The sequence below is a fragment of the Neofelis nebulosa genome, chromosome 1 (assembly GCF_028018385.1).
Source record: "Neofelis nebulosa isolate mNeoNeb1 chromosome 1, mNeoNeb1.pri, whole genome shotgun sequence".
NCBI classification, from domain to species: Eukaryota; Metazoa; Chordata; class Mammalia; order Carnivora; family Felidae; genus Neofelis; species Neofelis nebulosa.
Window position 1 is genome coordinate 69,435,514 of NC_080782.1, and position 16,348 is coordinate 69,451,861.

The 16,348-nt window shown below is 35.1% G+C and overlaps 1 protein-coding gene across 6 annotated transcripts in view; it reads left to right on the forward strand.

The window, feature by feature from the left end:
* The window catches only part of TMEM232 (transmembrane protein 232), a 219,725-nt gene that overhangs the window by 13,443 nt on the left and 189,934 nt on the right, over positions 1 to 16,348 (forward strand). For 5 of the 6 annotated variants that reach the window (XM_058725234.1, XM_058725216.1, XM_058725207.1 and 2 more), the window contains one exon: positions 10,060 to 10,195. In XM_058725234.1, coding sequence (XP_058581217.1) covers positions 10,077 to 10,195 — 119 coding nt within the window. In that variant the 5' untranslated portion in view covers positions 10,060 to 10,076. Of the gene's footprint in view, positions 1 to 10,059; positions 10,196 to 16,348 lie in introns of those variants that run through there. The other variant, XM_058725247.1, reaches the window with a different exon arrangement.

The window sequence follows — 16,348 nt, forward strand, 5'->3', positions numbered from 1 at the left end:
ATGGGAGAAGATTCATGGTGGATGTTCAGTGGTGGGAAAATAAATCCCCATATTCTGTAAGTCAGGCATTTCGATAGTTGGTCTCTTTATTTCATCAGTTTCATTTTCCTAAGGGTGCATGAGTGAGATTCTCCATTCCATATCCTCTGGTTCCATTTCTGATTGAAATCCTTTCACAATGAGTGAAAGATATGTAAGATATTTAAGTCAGAAGAAGACTTTTTCACTTAAGTATCAGATCATTGCAATTTTCCTGAATAAATGAGTGAATAGGTGATTGATGGGTGATGAATGAAAGTAGTAGCTGTTTAAATTTTAATATTTTTTAGTTCATTTTCCTCATTGTCCAAAGGTTTGTATATCATCTGTAAATACTTTAAACACTTCAGTTTTCAGTATTTTGAATACTCCTATTTCATATTAATTATGAATAATTATTTTACTTGCTACTACAAAGTTAAAACACATGTACTAGTTATGAATCATAGTCAATGGACTTATGTATTGCAAGAAATATTTCTGTACTTTAAACTATTTATACTCCAAGCTTCTGTTCTGCTTGACTGGTTAGATATTCAGTCTTGGTTTTGATTAGTCTTGCCCCTGCCCTAGGGTTATACAAAGGTCCTTGGTACTTATGTATCACTAAAACATTGGAGGTCACCATGGGGCATTGGGGCAGTTGTCACGTCTATATGGTCCTCTCTATTTTGGCATACCTTCTGGGCCATAATGAGACTGGGAGAAGATTTTATGCCTCTGCTATGATGGGGGGGTTCAATCTCGCAAGATGCAATACACAAACATTTCTTCCATGGTACTGTCACCTCCAGGCGATGTTGCTACAAGAAAGGAGATGACTCTGAATGACCTCTGTTACCTTTCAGTCTCAGGAAACATCTCTCTCCACAATCCCCAAAGCTTTTTTCCTCCCTACAGGGGTGTCATCTCTTCAATGGGTTTAATTTTTTGGTTTTGCTTTTTGAAGATGGGATAGAGCCAGAGAGTAAAGTCAGTTTTAGCTTTCTGCTTTGGAGAAATTCAGGCAAGGACGAGCACCTGAGTTTATATGACTCCACAGAATAGAGAAGTACAAACCAAAAGGGAGAGTTCTTAAAATAAATAAAGCCATCGTACTTAAGAGGCATCCATGAGACTCAATCACTCATACTTCTCTTCTAAAAACTGGACATTTTTAATCTTTTAATCATTTCCAAAAGGTGACATGGTTTTTATATCTCCTCACTTATCCCCTCATGCCACTTGGTAAAATAGATCACTTGGTTGTCTTTTAATGTAAGTATAGGAGCCCAAATGGATGAGATAATTCAGTTCCCATCATGTTTTGCACAAAGTGTTTGTAATTAAGATTTATAACTGATACACATAATTTAATTTTGCAATGGCAAATAAAAAATAGCTATTTAAAAAACACAGTTGATATCAATATAATCCATATACTCAAACTTTATGCTCCAGCAATCTGAAGAGTCCCTACTCTGAGTTTGGATTTTATTGTAGGCAGTAGGGCTATACTAAAAGCTCTTAAACAGGAAAGGGGGTCTAGGGGAAGAGGAAAAGGCTCAGATGATGTATATTTGGAAAAGTTACTCTGGCAGTCATCTAAAAGATGAGGCCAGAGGAAAAGAGATCAGAAGGAGACTGGAAGATAAGGAGTTATGGTATTAGTCCAGGACAAAGATAATGCCATCCTGACCTGGGAGAATGGCAGAAGGCATTAGAAGGAGGCTTAATAGGGGTGCCTAGGTGGCTGAGGCTGTTAAGTGGCTGACTTTGGCTCAGGTCATGATCTCAAGGTTCATGGGTTCAAGTTCTGTATCAGGGTCTGTGCTGAAAGCTTGGAGCCGGCTTTGGATTCTTTGTCTCCCTCTCTCTCTGCCCCTCTCCCACTTGTGTTCTGTCTCTATCTCTCTCAAAAATGAATAAACATTAAAAATTACTCTTTTTAAATAAAAAATAAGGAGGCTTGATTAACAGATATCCTCTGAAGATGGGAATCAATACAACATAATGACAAATAGTGTCTCCCCATTGTTTTGATTCTCTGCAATCTAGTGAAAAACCTGAAGCAAGTTGAGGCCTGACAATGACCATGAAAGGGAGATTTAGAAGGGGCCTTGGTTTCTTATGATTGTGAAGCTGCAAAACAGATCCTAAATTGTCTAGTTTTGGAGTTAAAAAGAGTATTTAACATCAGAGAAATATACTTTTTTATCTTGTTTGAGCCATTGTCATTTTTACTTCTGTTTTATATCAATAAATTTAATTTTAATACCATATATTCTCCTACAATCTTATTTTTATTGAAGTAAAAATTGCATATAGTGAAATGCATGAATGTTCATTGTACAATTCAATGAGTATTCTGGGTATCTATTTCTAGAAACAACCATTTTAAAACTTAGTGACAAATAATTTTTAAAAAATCAACTGGAGTTGATTATACACAGTATAATATTGGGTAACATATTGGGTAATTCTCATTATGGGTCTTTCCTTTGATTTCAGTTAGATGTCAGGTGAGGCTCTAGTCATCCAAAGGCTTGGCTGGGTTGGCCATATTCCAAATGGCTCATTGCATGGCTGGCAGTTGCTGCTTGCTGACAGCCTGGCTGGGTGCTCAGTCGGAGCTGTTAACCAGAGCTCTTGTTGGTGACTTTCCATATGACTGTTGGCCTCCAGGCACAGTGACTGGACTGTGAGAGAACATCCTTAGGAAACCTACTGGGAAACAGCAATGCTTTTTTACGGTCTAGCTTCATTGTCCCAAAGTGTTACTTCTGCTACATCTGGTTAGTCTAGCAAGTAACAAAGTTAGGCCCAGATTCATGGAGAGAGTAAATTAGACTCCATCTTTTGTGAGGGAGATACAAGGCCATACTGCAGAACAACATAGAGTATGGAAGATACCGTTGCTATACCATTTTTAACAATGTGGTCAGCTACAGTGAGCTTTGATACATATTTACACTCATGTCAGCACCTCCAATATATAACATTTCCATCTGTACCTTCCATTCAATCTCCACCCCCACATTCCATCCTCCCACAGATCATCACCATGTAATGGCTTTACCTGTTCTTAAACTTCATATATTTGGAATCATACAGTATGTACACTTTTGTGTTTGGCTTCTTTCACTCAATTTTTTGAGCATGTGATATTAGTTTGCTTGTTAGTACTGAGAAGAATCCTGTAGGGTTTTATATGCAATGTTTTTATTATAATTTAGTTCTAAGTATTTTGAAATTCCTTTGTTATTTCTTCTTTGATCCAGAGGTGACTTAAAATTGAGTTTCCTTTTTCTCACTATATAGAGGGTTAATTTATCTTTTTATTATAATTTTCTGACTTATTCATGTTTTGATGCCAGGAAATATAATCTACTTATGTAGATTACCTACTTTTTATAATTTATTAAGACTCGCTTTCTAAGCTAGAATATGATCAATTTTTAGAAATTGTATTCGTGTGCTTGGACAGAACGCATGTTCTTTTGTGATGGAATACAGAATTCAATTTGGTTTGTTTGGTCCCTTATATTAATTATATTGTTTAAATCTTCTGTACCTTAGCTGATTTTATTTCTCGTTGTTGACTACTTGACATATTAGTAGTTAGGAAAGTGTGGCTCAAACTACTTGTTCTTAATTTATTTTCTCAGAGCCACACTGCTTATGTCTTTCTCCACCTGGCATAGACCAGGTAACAATAACCCTTCAGTTATCCAGTAGCTTAGCTCAGGGTTTTTCCTCTATAATTTCTTGGATTTCAAATTTCTTAGTGCTGCAAAGTTGTTTTTAAAGACAGGTAGCTAAAGCCTGTGTTAGTCAACTTTATTAAAGGTATTGAATCCCACATCACTATTTTTTTATACTGTTTATTCCAAAATCTTTTTTTTTTTATTGGACGTAATCTACTTTTTTTGTATGTGTAGATTCTTCTGAGATTTTTAATGTATTTTTCAAATAAAAATACTGCCCCTTTCCCCCCATATTTATACTCCTTTTTTCTTTTTCTTATACAGTATTTTTGTTGGCTAGGACTGCCTATAAAATGTTGAATTAAGTAGTAAGTACATACTACTTTTTTTGTTCTTGGCTTATTGTTCTTTTTTATTGTTCTTGGCTTTTCAGATAAAGCTTCTAAAATTTTGTTGTTAATTATGTTTCTTTTAGTTTTTCTTAGGTAGTTTAAATTAAAGAATACTGACATCCCTTGCTTGCAGGTTTTTTTTTTTTTTTAATATATAATCATGAATGGAAACTGGATTTAATTGAATTAATCTTTGGTGTATATAAAAATATTTCCTACTTTTTTGTCTTAAATCCATCAATGTTATGGTCTGTGATAATAGATTTTTATAATATTAAATCATCCTTGCTCTTCTAGACTAATTCATCTCAGTTATAATGGATTATTTTTTATTGGTATTGCTGGACTTGGTTTCCTTCTTCTTCTTTTTTTTTTTTTTTTTGGAAGTTTTGCAGCTATGTTAATAGGTGAGAATTTCCTATTAAATCATTTTCCTGTACTGACCCAAATCCTGTTACCTTTAATGGTCCAGAAATTTATCTCTTTTGTATAGGATCTCCTAAGATTGGTGAAACTAAATAGGCATAAAAATAATAATAAAACTATGGAAAACCTTACAAAGGTATTCTGGGGAGAAATAATAAGAATAGAAGAAAATGACAAGTAAATTTAAATAATTGTATTAGCAATTAAAATTTTTAATGTTTATTTATTTTTGAGAGAGAGACAGACAGCGTGCAAGCAGGGGAGGGGCAGAGAGAGAGGGAGAGAGATAATCCAAAACAGGCTCCAGGCTCTGCGCTGTCAGCACAGAGCCCAACGCTCTGCTTGAACCCACGAACTGTGAGATCATGACCTGAGCCGAAGTCAGCTGCTTAACCGAATGAGCCACCCAGGTGCCCCTGTATTAGCAATTTTAAAAGTAGTTTTTAAGTGTTCTGTTTATCCTTTTGGTTATCATAATGTTAGATATTATGTCTGTTTTGAGGTTGATTAAATGATTAGAGAAAATCTTATATTTCATATTTGTCTATCTATATGTCCTCGTGACTTTTTAATTAAATCTATGTAAGTTTGAATCAAAGCTTTAAAACGTGATATTATAAAAAAAAACTTCAATCATGCAGAAAAGTTGGGAGATTAGTAAATGAATCCTCATTTACTTTTGGCTCAGATTTAACAATTATCAGTTAAGTTCATACATTGTGATGTGTTAGTTATATACCATTTTTATGCCTAACGTGTTTATTACTTAATGCATTTATATGATTAGTTAGAAGAATATTATACAAAGAACAAATAGTAAGTAATGAATATTATTCTTCACTTAGATAGTAATGACCCCTTAACAGGAGATACTACTCTAATCCCTATTCATAGATGAGGAAACTAAGGTAGTTTAATTAATTTGCGGTTAAGTAATTTGCGCAGTGACGGAGTTGTAATCTGTGCTGGAGCCAGAATTTAAAGCAAGCTGTTGATTCCTGCACGTGCATGGTTCCCTGCTACACCACATGGGAGTGAGAGAAGGAGACCTTACAGAAGTAAGGTGATAAGCCAAGGGAGGAAGTGTCATGATAAATGAAAAAAGAAGACACTTATGTCTAGAAGGGGTGGTAGGCAGAGTCAGTTACTATAGAGGGATCAGGTGAGATCAGTACTGAAAAACGCTTAGTGGGATTGTTCACCTGGAAATCATTGTCAGCCTTGGGAAGATTATCTCAGTGCCAGGACAACAGAAACTAGGTTCCACATACTGCATTTTCTGCACTGAAATAAATTCAAGGGTAAATATAACTTAATATAAAAATCATATCTGATATAAGCTAAAGGTAAAATCACACTTTTTGCCTGCTTCAGACAAATATGCAAGGTAAATCTGTGGAATTTACTTAAATTATTGGAAACCATCCCTGGAAAGTAGTAGAGAAAATATGAGTTATTGTAGCCCGTCCTCTATGGTGGAGAGCTGTCTAAATGAAGAAAATTAGAGCAAGTGAAGAGGTCTGTCTAAGAAGTAGTTGCTGTCAAAAATGATTTTTTTTTTCATTTCAGTATTTGAAGGAAGTCTTTATTTAAAAATTCAATCTTTAAGATCATTTTTATTCACTTAAGATTTTGTTTTCATTTCAATCCACAAATTCAGTCAGCACCACATGTTTGGGTACTATAGAGAATACAAGGATATTTAAATTTTAAAGATCTATTTGACTTATAATAAAAAGCCGATTTAAAATTTACATCATGTTTTGCTGATTCAGGGCAAAATGGCTATTTCTTGACAATGATGTAAAAGTAAAATAATCCAATTGAACAAGGCCATTCTAATCTCTTTGCGTTTAATAATTGTGATTTCCCAGCAGCGTAAAAGAAATGTGTCTTGTATTTGATAGCAGAAAAAGAAAAATTTTTGTTCTCATATTTTCTGTTCTTGTTTTAAGGTAGTCTGGTGTTAATAAAGAGCATGATATATGCCTCTATCTCTCCCTTTTCATTCAATTCACCAGTCAACATCCCTGCATGTAACTGTCCTGAGAAGGAATAAAATGGTACAAACGATTCCCCTAGTAGGTTCTAGTAAATGGTTCAACAAAACCCTTCATCAAATAGTGTGTTAGAACCTGGGTGTGTTGTCCCCAGTAGTGGTTAGTACGCGTAACTCTAGTTATATTAATATAATGCAAAAAGGCCCAACTGTACACACAATAATAGTAACAACAACAACAACAACTCCTTGTTGATAGCTTCAGGTTTGGGATTCTACTGAGAATTTGATGAAGAATATTCTTATGAAAAAACTAAAAATTTTGTTACAGTTGATACCATTTTTGGATTTTCTATTTTGAGATATCTTTGGGGGGAGGGGAGTTTTCCTTGTTTATTTACCCCATTGAGGATTTAATCCTAACATCACAATGGGAAAAATTTTTGAAGGTATTCATCATTTCTTTTCAGAAACTTGAGTTTATTTGGTTGTTTTAGTCAAAAGCAATCCTAACTAATAAAATACACTGGGGAGTCATGTCTCTCTTTTACATGTTTAAAAAAATTTTTTTAACATTTATTCATTTTTGAGAGTGAGAGAGACGGAGTGTGAGTGGAGGAGGGGCAGAGAGAGTGAGAGATACAGAATCAGAAGCAGGCTGCAGGCTCTGAGCTGTCAGCACAGAGCCCGACACGGGGCCTGAGCTCACAAACCACGAGATCATGACCTGAGCTGAAGTCGGACGCTCAACCGACTGAGCCACCCAGGTGCCCCCCATATGTCTCTCTTCTATATCACAATGCTATTCAAATAGTATTTGAGTAACAAACTAGTGTTGATTAAGCCCTGGCACTGTTACTCTCAAGGTAGGTAGATACTCCCAACATAAGGCAGAAATAGTAAGAATATAGAAACTTCTCTAGCAATTTGACATTTTCAACCCATCCAATCTGGGAGAGTCTCATCAACTGTATTTTAGAACTTGCATGTTGAGCAGACAGCTCAGACACTTACCACTAGTACCAGCAGATGTGTGGGATCAATGATTAAGAGAGAATTTCTAAAACAGTCTCCAACTTCTTGAAATCTCAAAAAAATATGACTAACTGTAGTCAATCCTGTGAAGTATATCACAAGATGGCTAAGAGCTTAACACATGCAAACAAAGATCAGTTTGCTTTCAGTTTCCCTTCAGTTATTTTTCTTCTTAAGTGGCCTGTAATTTTTCCTTTCTATTAATTTGGAATTAAATTTTTAAAATGAATTTATCTTAGAGTATGACTGACTCAAATTTGTGTTTCTAAACTCTATTTCTGAAATATGTGATGTTTTATGAATGATGGGTTTCTTTTTGTCTTAAAGACTGCCTTTAGTGGGGTTCCTGGGTGGCTCAGTCTGTTGTGTGTCCTACTTTGGCTCAGGTCATAATCTCATGGTTCGTGGGTTTGAGCCTGGCCTAGAGCCTGCTTTGGATTCTGTGTGTCTCTCTCTGCTCCTCCCCTGCTCATGCTCTGTCTCTCTCTCTCAAAAATAAAATAAACATTAAAAAAATAAAAAAAAAGAATTTGTCTTAGTGTCATTAAACATCTTCATATTTTTACATGACTCACAATAGATACTTGCCAAATATAATACCAACATAGTGAATTTCCAACATTTGTTGCTACATTTATCTAATTAACTGTTTTGAACATCCCTATGTCTTTATTATTGTTCAGTGCTTACGTTCACTTTATCACGCATCATTAATAATTGTTTGTAGCTATTTTATGGAGTTCCTTTTAAGGTGGAAGTACCCAATGTGGAGACAATGTGCTGTTGTTAACTTTAAAAAATTAAACTCCTAAGTATAGTAGTCCTGTTTAGGAATAACTTGTATTTTAAAGTTATTTAAAGTTATTAAAGTTAGGGCCACTCTAAATGACATCCCTATATATAGCCCAGTATGGCTGCTGACTTAAAAATACATTTGTAGCGTGCCTGAGTGGCTCAGTCTGTTAAGGATCTGACTCTGGGTTTTGGCTCAGGTCATGATCTCATGGTTTATGAGATGGAGTCCCACTTGGGGCTCTGCACTGACAGCATGGAGCCTGCTTGCAATTCTCTCTGTCCCTCTCTCTATGCCCTTTCCCCTGCTCACACTCCCTCTTTCTCTCTCTCTCAAAATAAATAAACTTAAAAATACATTTGATTTACACTCTAATGGATATAGATTCTTAGAAGCAGAACTTGCTATAACCAATAGCAATAGGTAATAATGTTGTGTGTTTATAATCCATTTTGTGCTGGATATTTTCCCATTGCTCTTCCAGATCCACTTTCTACCCTTCTTCACTCTGCCTTACACCTTCTCTGGGTCTAGTTTGGCTTAGCTAATGGGAAGCACAGGTGGGTGATTGGAGTGGAGGACAGGAGAGTGAGATCAAAGTTCCTATTCTCCAGGATCCCTCTTAGCAGGCAGCCTCAGATTGGTTGCATGTCTAGACCAAAGGCCAATGTTTTCTATTAAGCACCACTCTCCAAAGCTATTCTTTCTGGGTCCCTCTTCTCTCAGTTCTGACAGTGGTGTGTCACCTCCTTCTTCCAGACCCCGAGAATGGCACCATCTTGGGTTTTATTTTATTGTATGTTTTTTATTTCAATAACTCTACATATGTCTTTTGAGTCTCTTTATTCATTTACTCCATTTGAGTGTGCCACCTGCTTCCTGCCAGAACCTTGACTAATATAATGATCAGTTTTAAAAATTAGCTAGCTTAAAAATGAAGTGCAAAACAATTCAATGTAAAACTTGACTACCTATTTCATTACTTCATTTGCTATTTAAATGCTCTACCAAACAAAAATAGTATGTTCTAATTTGGGTCATACACTCATAAAATGTATTCAGATGTACTTAAAAAGGAAAATACATCTGGATTTGAGAGCAAGCAGGGAAAACATAATCTAAATGCTAAAAAGACAGAGGACAGAAAAATTTGCAAGTAATTTTAAGAAATAGAAAGCATAGTGATCTAATAATGATCACAAGCCTGTACAGAAAGCTTCCTATAGGCCATGCTCAATTCTAAGCAATCTACATTTATGCACCTGTTTATTTCCTACAGCAACCCTGTAAGGAGGTAGTATTCCTATTGTACAAGTGCAGAAACTGAGGCACAGAGCAGTAAAGTAAATCAGTTTGATTGTATCCTCTGAACTATGATGCCATGATCTTCCAATGGTTTTGCTGATAAAACAGCTGAAGTATAATGAAAGCTAAATATTATATGAAAGAATAAGTTTTAAATAGTAACATAATAGAAAGCACATGGGTTTTCAATTCAAAGTTGGGTTTGATTCCTGGGTCTGACATTTTAAATTAAATTTAAATTCTTCCTTAATGTAATTTCTTTCTTCAGCCTGATTTTCTTTCTTACCACCCTTTTCCCCACAAATCATGAATTTGCATGTAATGTATTATTTGGTACTGTGAGTGCATTTGTATTTTAATACAAAGTTTAATATTTCTGTTTAGGTTTATGATCTGTGACTATGCCTGTCAACAAATCACCCATGATTAGTAAATTAGCAGTGATATCTTCCTCTTATCATGAAAAACTCTTGACGTTGAATTTTCAAAATTTAAGGAAAAGAAGGAGTAATAAATCAAAGTAAGTTTGAAAAAGTTTTCATGTTATTAAACTAGCAGACCCATATGCTTTGTAGAATTTAGAAAGTACAAATGGTTATGAATAATTTTTTAAAAATCACCTATAATTCTATAACTAAGGATAAAAATATTAAGGTTTACTATTTTGTAAATAAATGGATTCATAATTTACAATGATCATATATTTCTAAAATTTTGAATTGTATACTTTTTGTTTAAAATAAGCATTTTTCCTATAAACATATATGTCTGCTAAGTTGCCATAATAATCTATGAAGTGCAAAAGAGAAAGTATTTAATAACTACTATATTGTGAAGCACTTCAGTTATTTCTATGTCCTTTGCTATTTCAAATTAAGCCAAGAGAAAATTTATTTCTGCATTTCAAATTATTTCCTTGGGGTAAAGTTTCTAAAATGAAGTCACTAGATCAAAGTTTGTTGATAATTTAAAAATTGTGTGTGATTTTAAGAAAATTTTAAAAACTTGAATGTAAAGAGAATTATAGAATACATAATAAAACTTGCATGGTGACATATGGTTACATTTGTTTCAAATACCTTTCTTTAATAAAGAATAGATCAACAAACAGATAAACTTGAAAATCTTTGACCACGTGCCCTCCCAACTAAAATAATTATGCTAGATATCATTTCAGTTCATTTTTTGATTTTAATATACATGAATATAAAGTTGCATTTTCCAGATAAATAAAAATGTAATTATACTTAACTAATTTATCTCTGGTTGGTTTCTTAAGTCAGTGTTATGTTTTTAATTCAATCCGTACTGATAATTGTTTTATTATTGATAATTATTTCTTCATTCCTTTTTTTCCCCTCAGCAGATTAATGTCCTTCTACTCATAGCTTCTATTATTGCTATTGAGAAGTTAGGTGAAATTTGGTGCTATTTCTTTCATATTAATCTGTGTTCCTCCACTTATATGCTTTCAAAATTTTCTTGTCTTCCACTTTCTGCAGTTTACTATGGTGTGTCAGAATGTAATTTTAAACAATTATTCTGCTTGGATCTCTCAAACCTTTTAAATCTGTGGACTGTATCATAATTCTTAAAAAATTATCTGATATTGTTTCTTTAGAAATTACCTTGACAACTCATTTTCTCTTTTCTTTCCTTCTGGGAGTCTTGACTACATGTATATTAGACCATCTCATTGTATATTTCACCTTTCACTCTTTAGTCTGTATTTTCCTTTTTTTGGTCTCTTTTTACTGTAGTGTTTGGAACAATTTATTCTGATATGTGATCTGTTTTCCACGTGACTACTTCTCTTGTTACCATATTTACCAATTGAGTTTTAAAATCTGCCTGGAGTATAAATCTGCATTGAGACTGATCTCAGCAGCATGCACGCGCGCGTGCACACACACACACGCACACACACACACACACACACACACACACACTTTTTTTTTTTCCTTTCTCTTTCTTTCTCTGCTGAGCACCAAGGCAGCTTTCTTTACATATCCCTGGAGTTGGAGAGAAAGGATTGGGATTAGTTCTGATTGCTTTTACCTCAGGTATTTAGTTAGACAATGTGAAGGGAGTCCAAGTTTTCTGTACCTTGGAAGCTCTGGGTTTTTCGTACTGCACAGTCACTTAGAAAACATACTTGGTCTTCTCTCCATGACCCCTTGTACCAAGGGAAACCAGATTCTGTTCCTGGCACAAACTGTTTGAGATGAAGCAGGGAACTGTCTTGTATGAAGGGACATCACTTTTGTTTTCCTTCTTAGGTGTTACATGAATTATCATATGCCTCATATTGTATTTGTTTCACTTATTCTTCCTTAGAAACATGAATTTTTGCAGGCCTAGTGTGGATTCTGTTAGAGACACATTTAGGGCTGCATGTAAATCTTTCAAATGAGGTACTGAAGTCTATTCTGGACCAAAGAGAAAAATCACACAATCTTACAATGGATTACTGGTTCAGAGTATTACTATTTTGTCACAATTTTCTTTTATAACTAAGATTATTTTATTGTGTATAGTCTGTTTTGCTTTTTCTACTTCATCTCAGAGATGGTGAAGACCAGAAGATTTTGAAGACTTACACCAAATATATACATTTATTTTAGGTGACTGGAAAGAATTAAAGGGAATGTAAATCTTACATTAGGAAGATTTAGTCAAGCTATTAGATTATTTTACATCTTTTTCATAGAAATATTTTTTATATCTGGAAGGCCAGAGTCTTCAGTTTCCTAAAATGTTAATAAGCCTCCAATTTTTTCTTTTTATTAATGTATTTGACACTTTTGTAGATAGTAAAATGTGCTGTACAAATACATGCTCTAAATATTTAAAAATACTATACATGTACCTATCTATATAATATTTCTGATTTAAAAAAAATTTTTTAACGTTTTATTTATTTTTGAGACAGGGAGAGACAGAGCATGAACAGGGGAGGGTCAGAGAGAGGGAGACACAGAATCTGAAACAGGCTCCAGGCTCTGAGCTATCAGCACAGAGCCCGACACGGGACTCGAACTCATGGACCGCGAGATCATGACCTGAGCTGAAGTAGGCCGCCCAACCGACTGAGCCACCCAGGAGCCCCTAATATTTCTGATTTTTATAAGTATACATTCATAATACAATTTAGGTTTATAATATGGGCTCTAAATATGTGTTGTCAGCAGCAAGAAGAAACTTTTGTAGACTTAACATTTATATTCTGATCATTTGTTTATTTTGTCTATAGGCTTTGTTTTTCATTTATCTGAATTATTATAAGCCTTTAAGTAAAATTCTAAATTTTAATTAGGCCTGTTAATTTTAGCCTGAGACCTATATATTGTAGCATTTGAGGATGACTATAGATGATTTAGCCAAAAATATGGTGACAGGATCTGGATGGCCATAAAGAGCATGAACCCATGTAATTATGTATTAAATGTAGCTTTTTTTAGAATGTATTACCCCTATTCTTCACAGAGCTAGAACAAATAATCCTAAATTTGTGTGGAACGAGAAATGACCCCAAGCCAAAGCAATCTTGAAAAAGAAAACCAAAGCGGGGGCATCACAATCCCAGACTTCAAGCTATACCACAAAGCTGTAATCGTCAAGACAGTATGGTACTGGCACAAGAACAGACACTCAGATCAATGGAACAGAATAGAGAACCCAGAAATGCACCCACAATCGTATGGCCAACTAATCTTTGACAAAGCAGGAAAGAATATCCAATGGAATAAAGACAGTCTCTTCAGCAAATGGTGCTGGGAAAACTGGACAGCGACATGCAGAAGAATGAACCTGGACCACTTTCTTACACCATGCACACAAACTCAAAATGGATGAAAGACCTAAATGTAAGACAGGAAGCCATCAAAATCCTCAAGGAGAAAGCAGGCAAAAACCTCTTTGATCTTACCTGCAGCAACTTCTTATTCAACACGTCTCCGGAGGCAAGGGAAACAAAAGCAAAAATGAACTACTGGGACCTCATCAAAATAGGAAACTTCTGCACAGTGAAGGAAACAATCAGCACAACTAAAAGGCAACCGACAGAATGGGAGAAGATATTTGCAAATGACATATCAGATAAAGGGTTAGTATCCAAAATCTATAAAGAACTGCTCAGACTCAACACCCAAAAAACAAATAATCCAGTGAAGAAATGGGCAAAAGACATGAGTAGACACTTCTCCAAAGAAGACATCCAGATGGCCAACCGACACATGAAAGAATGCTCAACATCACTCATCATCAGGGAAATACAAATCAAAACCACAATGAGATACCACCTTACACCTGTCAGAGTGGCTAACATTAACAACTCAGGCAACAACAGATGTTGGCGAGGATGAGGAGAAAGAGGATCTCTTTTGCATTATTGGTGGGAATGCAATGTGGTGCAGCCAATCTGGAAAACAGTATGGAGGTTCCTCAAAACATTAAAACTAGAACTACCCTACGACCCAGCAATTGTACTACTAGGTATTTATCCAAGTGATACAAGTGTGCTGTTTCGAAGGGACACATGCACCCCTATGTTTATTGCAGCACTATCAATAATAGCCAAAGTATGGAAAGAGCCCAAATGTCTATCAATGGATGAATAGATAAGGAAGATGTGGTGTATATATATATATACATATATATACATATATATACGTATATATACGTATATATGTATATATATATATATGTATATATATATATATATATATATATATATATACACATATATATATATATATATAAAATGGAGTATTACTCGGCAGTGAAAAAGAATGAAATCTTGACAGTTGCAACTACATGGATGGAACTGGAGGGTATTATGCTAAGCGAAATTAGTCAGAGAAAGACAAATATCATATGACTTCACTCATATGAGGACTTTAAGAGACAAAACAGATGAACATAAGGGAAGAGCAACAAAAATAATATAAAAACAGGGAGTGGGACAAAACATAAGAGACTCTTAAATATGGAGAAAAAACAGGTTATTGGAGGGGTTGTGGGAGGGGGGATGTGCTAAATGGGTAAGGGGCATTAAGGAATCTACTCCTGAAATCATTGTTTCACTATATGCTAACTAATTTGGATGTAAATTAAAAAAAAAAAAAAAGAATGTATTACGCCAAATGAGAGGTCAGTAGCTACTGAAGAGGATGTCTGTAGAGGGTACATAAAGTCTTGCAAAATCTCAGAAACCACAGACCTCTTATACTTAGGCTTATACCACTGTCTTAGCCCAAGTCACTAGAAGGTAGAATATGAGAAGAGGATTAGAATTCTAATACTTTATGTAAGGTATGCAAGGTCAATTCACTAAAGGTGGAAAAAAAAAGGAAAATGAGACAGGAAACCTTGATGCATTACCTCCTGGAGCACTAAATCGCATCTTGCCATAATGAGACACAGGAGAGACATGTCCATATTTGGCATATGGGACTTTTTAAGACTGCTTTCAAGGAGAAGCCACATCTTACAATAGTCCACAGAATGGAGAAATGAGGAGGGTTATTCATATCATCTGTTCCTTTTTGTCTAGCATTTTCCTTCATCAAGATTCACCCCGTAGGTGCTAACTTACCGTACTTCCATCTTGTGTCACTCAGAAGGTGGCTACTCCAAATGTAGAAGAGGAGAGGCAGCTCAGTGTTTGGCCATGGAGATCATGCAGGCAGAAGTCAAGTGAATCTGAGACTCTGCACAATATTTATGGTCAAAACAGGCACTAATCATGGATACTTTATAAGCTTTGTGTGCTTGAATTTTGCGGAATGTTTTCAGACATCAGAATTTTCTTATCCCTAAACTCAACTCAGTATCAGTATTTCACTAGTGACACTACTGTCTTAAAGATTTCCACTCACTTTCTAAATATTAACTCTAGTGGTCTCTTTGTCCTTAGTTTTGATTCCCTGCAGATGTATGTTTGGTCATCGTCTTATTCTACATTCTGTTCTTTGCTGTCTCAGTCTAGAATTGCTTGTTGCATGGAACAGACACAACATCAAATTAACTTAGGCAAAAGGAAAATGTAAGGGAAGGATACAGGGTTGTCTGGTGGAACCTGAGAGCAGAAGGCATAGCCAGGCGTCATTCATTCATTCAGTACTTATTATGTTCTCTAATTGATACAAGAGATAAAATGGTCAACTTGACAGATGTAGTCTGCATCTATACTAGACTAGAAATATGAAAAAGATAGCGGCTCTGGGTATACATTAGTAAATAATCTAACAAACATTGATTGGGTGCTCCAATGGTGAGCAAGTAGCTTTCTGTTTTGGGCTGCTTTGTTGTCTTGAATGGCCTCTCAGCAAAAGCCACCTCTTGGCTCTACAAGACTCTAACATTTCTGTTCCGCTCTAACATCAACTAATTAAAGTATCAGGTAATTATTTAAAATCCCTGTAGAGAGGATTAGAGTGGCCTAACTTGATTCAGACAGGTGATGTGACCCAATCAGCTACAGTCAAGGAGGTAGGATCATATGATACTAATATAGAAGCTGGACCTACTGATTCAGTAGGGACTATAAGTAATGGACAATTCTCAGAGAAGGAATTTATACCCCAAATTATACACATATTTGAATTCCATTGTAGTGCTCCCCTGAATCTCGTTTTACTATATTCACTGTCTCTTCTTTTCTTCTTGCCTC